Source organism: Gekko japonicus, unplaced genomic scaffold (assembly GCF_001447785.1).
Source record: "Gekko japonicus isolate JY-2015 unplaced genomic scaffold, Gekko_japonicus_V1.1 scaffold5519, whole genome shotgun sequence".
NCBI classification, from domain to species: Eukaryota; Metazoa; Chordata; class Lepidosauria; order Squamata; family Gekkonidae; genus Gekko; species Gekko japonicus.
The window spans coordinates 8,228-11,722 of NW_015164374.1; the positions used below are offsets into that span (position 1 = coordinate 8,228).

The 3,495-nt window shown below is 47.0% G+C and overlaps 1 protein-coding gene across 1 annotated transcript in view; it reads right to left on the reverse strand.

The window, feature by feature from the left end:
* Positions 1-1,219, reverse strand: part of LOC107108452 (centromere protein Q-like) — a gene marked incomplete at its 3' end in the record, with an annotated part of 8,440 nt that extends 7,221 nt beyond the window's left edge. Inside the window, exon 1 of the mRNA XM_015408889.1 lies at positions 1,090-1,219. Within this exon, the coding sequence (XP_015264375.1) occupies positions 1,090-1,206 (117 nt within the window). The remainder of the gene's footprint in view (positions 1-1,089) is intronic.
* Between the last annotated feature and the right edge of the window lie 2,276 nt (positions 1,220-3,495).

Consider the following 3,495-nt stretch of genomic DNA (forward strand, 5'->3'; position numbering starts at 1 on the left):
TGCTTGTCAGGCAAGACGGGGTATAAATACAAATAATAAATGAAAATAAATAATAATAAGAAGAGGAAGAGATTGGATTTATACCCCGCCCTTCACTTGGAGTCTCAGAGCGGCTTACAAACTCCTTTCCCTTCCCCTCCCCACAACAGACACCCTGTGAGGTGGGTGGGGCTGAGAGAACTCTGACACAAACTGCTCTTTCAGGTACAGCTGTGCCAGAGCTTGTGACTGACCCAAGGTCACATCAGCAGGTGCAAGTGGAGGAGTGGGGAATCAAACCTGGTTCTCCCAGATTAGAGTCCGCACACTTAACCACTACACCAAACTGGCTCTCCAGTCTACCAGGTCACCGTTGTCTACATACTTGTTCACTTTCTCAAGGAACTGCAAAAGGTTGGTGAGGCAGGATGTCCCTTTACAAAAGCCATGTTGATTTTACCTCAGCAGGCTTTGTCCCTCTATGTGCCTAATAATTCTATTTTTGTTTCTACTAATCTTGGTAAAGGCAGTTTCAGTTCTGGATCAGAAGTCTGACTGAAATGGGTCCATATAACATGTCATCCAAGAAACCCTAAAGTTGAATGAGCGAGATTTGCTCGCACACTTTGCCTGTAATTACAATAATCCTATAGAATTGTAATCTCATATAACAGATAAAGGGATGATGTGAATGATTGATCTAAAACCACCTACTAAGAGATCATGGCAAAGGTTTAACTGCCCGTGTCATTTCATACTGCAGAAAGGGATGATATGATATGATGCTTCCCTATTTTTAACACCCTAGCACATATAAAACTAGCATGTCCGGCGGAAGACTAAAATCCTTTTCCATGACACCAGTGGATTTTACAGGAAGGAAAATTTAAGCATGTCATTTTCCCACCTGAAGTTTGAAGTGGTATATTCCAGATGTACATTTCATCTGTGTGAACTATGCTTAAACAATATATTCATGAGTCAAGTGTGCTTAGCTATCACCAATGTTAAAAAAATCTTAACCATTAACCCTTCGCAATGCGTGTCAGTGAAGCTACTCCTCTTCTTGCAATGTTGTTCTGCTGTTCACTTGAAAAGTGCATTGCTTACTTCTCCCTCTGTTTTCTTTTTTCCTCTTCTCCCATCTGATCCCCTTCTTCCACTGGAAGGCCCTGGTTGATCTTGAGACCTCTTTGCCTTCACAGCTCCTTTTCCTCTGGCAGGCATTGCTGAACCAGGAAGGCACCTAATGAATTCTGAAGAACCAAAATATAAAATGAATTCTGAAGAATCAAAACACACAAATACAGATTCAATCAAGTGCCAAACACCCTAAGGTGCTGATGTAGAAAAAAATTCCTATACATTTAACAGATTCTGGCATCAAAATGCTGTGGGTCCCTTAACAGTCGTTTTCAAGAGTCATAACATGGGTTCCGGTCCTCAGCAAAGCATCAATCTCAATGGAATCAATCAGTCTAACACTACAGAGAGCTGGTGCAAGGAAAAGAGGAGCAGAAGAGCCGTAAATCACCCCCCCACACACACGATACCTTGCAGTAAGGACCAAATAAAAATGGAATATACAGGTGCAGGAAGGACCAAATAAAAATGGAATATACAGGTTAACTGTTAGCCTATAGGGAGCTTTTCAAAAAAATAGAATCAGGTGGGTAGTCGTGTTGGTCTGAAACAACAGAACAAAGTTTGAGTGCACATGAAAGCTTATACACAAAATTAAACTTTGTTAGTCTTAAAGGGGCCACTGGACTCAAACTTTTTCCAAAAAATACTCATTGTGACAAGACAGGGCTAAGCCTGTCCCTTTTCTTATGAATCTGGCAGTCCCCTTCTAAGCCTGTTGGATTATTGGAGAAGCCAGAAGCAGCCAATCAGGGCCTTCAAACCATTGAAAGAGGGACAGAGCTGGAAGAAAAAGGAGCAGTTTAACTGCCACTTCTCCAGACAGGGCTTAGGTGTTTTCCTTCAGCAGCTGAAATTCTGAGGCACTGACTAGTGTCAGGGCGGTGCAGTTGTTAAAGAGTCAGATTGAGATCCAGGAGACTTGGGTTCAAATGCTCACATGCCATCAAACTTGCTGGGTGACCTTGGGGCAGTCATTTTTCTCTCAGAGAAACCTAACTGACAAGTTGTCATGAGAATAAAATGGGGGGGGGGGAAGAATTAGGGATGCTGCCCTAAGTTCCTTAGAGAAAAGGCAGGATAAAAGTACACAGAAGTACACAAGCAAAGAGCTGCTCTCAGATGCATGTCTCTCCCTCCACACACCTGACAATGCTACAGAGCTGCCAACACCAGTTCAAGAAATTCCTGGAGATATGGGGACACTGCCAGGAGAGGGCAAAGTCTGGGAAAGGAGGAAGCTCAGTGGAGGTGTGATACCATCCACCCCCCCACCCTGGGAATGGACCTCTATAGGAGGAGGAGGAGGAGGAGATTGGATTTATATCCCCGCCCTTCACTACCCAAAGGTGTCTCAGAGCGGCTTAAAATCTCCTTTCCCTTCCCCTTCCCACAACAGACACCCTGTGAGGTAGGTGGGGCTGAGAGAGCTCTTGACAGAAACTGCTCTTTTTTCAAGGACAGCTCTTATCAGAACTATGGCTTGCCCAAGGTCACATCAGCAGGTGCAAGTGGAGGAGTGGGGAATCAAACCCGGTTCTCCCAGATTAGAGTCCGCGCACTGAACCACTACACCAAACTGGCACTCAGTCATAATTCCAGGCCCCACTTGGAGACTGGCAAGGGTTGCCAGCCTCCAGGCAGTGGCTGGAGACCTCCTGGGATTACAACTGATTCCCAGGCAAACACAGACCAATTCACCTGGAGAAAACTGCCACTTTAGAAGGTGGACTCTCTGGTATTATATCCCATTGAAGTCCGTGCCTCCCCCCTCAAACCCCACCCTCCTCTAGGTATTTCCCAACCCGGAGCTGGCAACCCTAAAACCTACTTGCTAGCCAAGTGCCTTTATTAGTAGTCGCCAGCAACATCTCCCATTCTCGTGGCCCGGGAAAAAAACCCAGGGTGCTTCCCCCTCCCGATGTTCTGGGTAGGGCTATCGGGTCCATGCTGGGAAACACCTGGACTAGGCTGTCTCTGAAGAAGGGAGCCGTGACCCAAGAAAGCCCCCACCCTGCCACAAGTTTTGTTATCCTTTAAGGAGCTCCTGGACTCTGGCTCTTTTCTGCTGCGACAGACAGACAAGCGATGCTCCTCTCTAAGCCTGTGGAGTGTCTTGCGAGCAAAAATCCTACTTTGTGAGCTACGGGCATTAAGGGTGTGAGCGAGCGATTTGGCAGCTGCCTAAATCAGTTTGCCCCGGAGCCCCTCCCTTCTCCCTGAGCCGAGTTCCCGCTACATGTGAGCCGGGGAGGCTGAAAAACGGCGAGCCGGCCCGCACTGACTCGGTTTGGAGGGAACCCTGGTTGTAATCCCAGGGGGTCTCCAGCCACCACCACCACCCCACCACCCCCTGGAGCCCACGGCCACCCT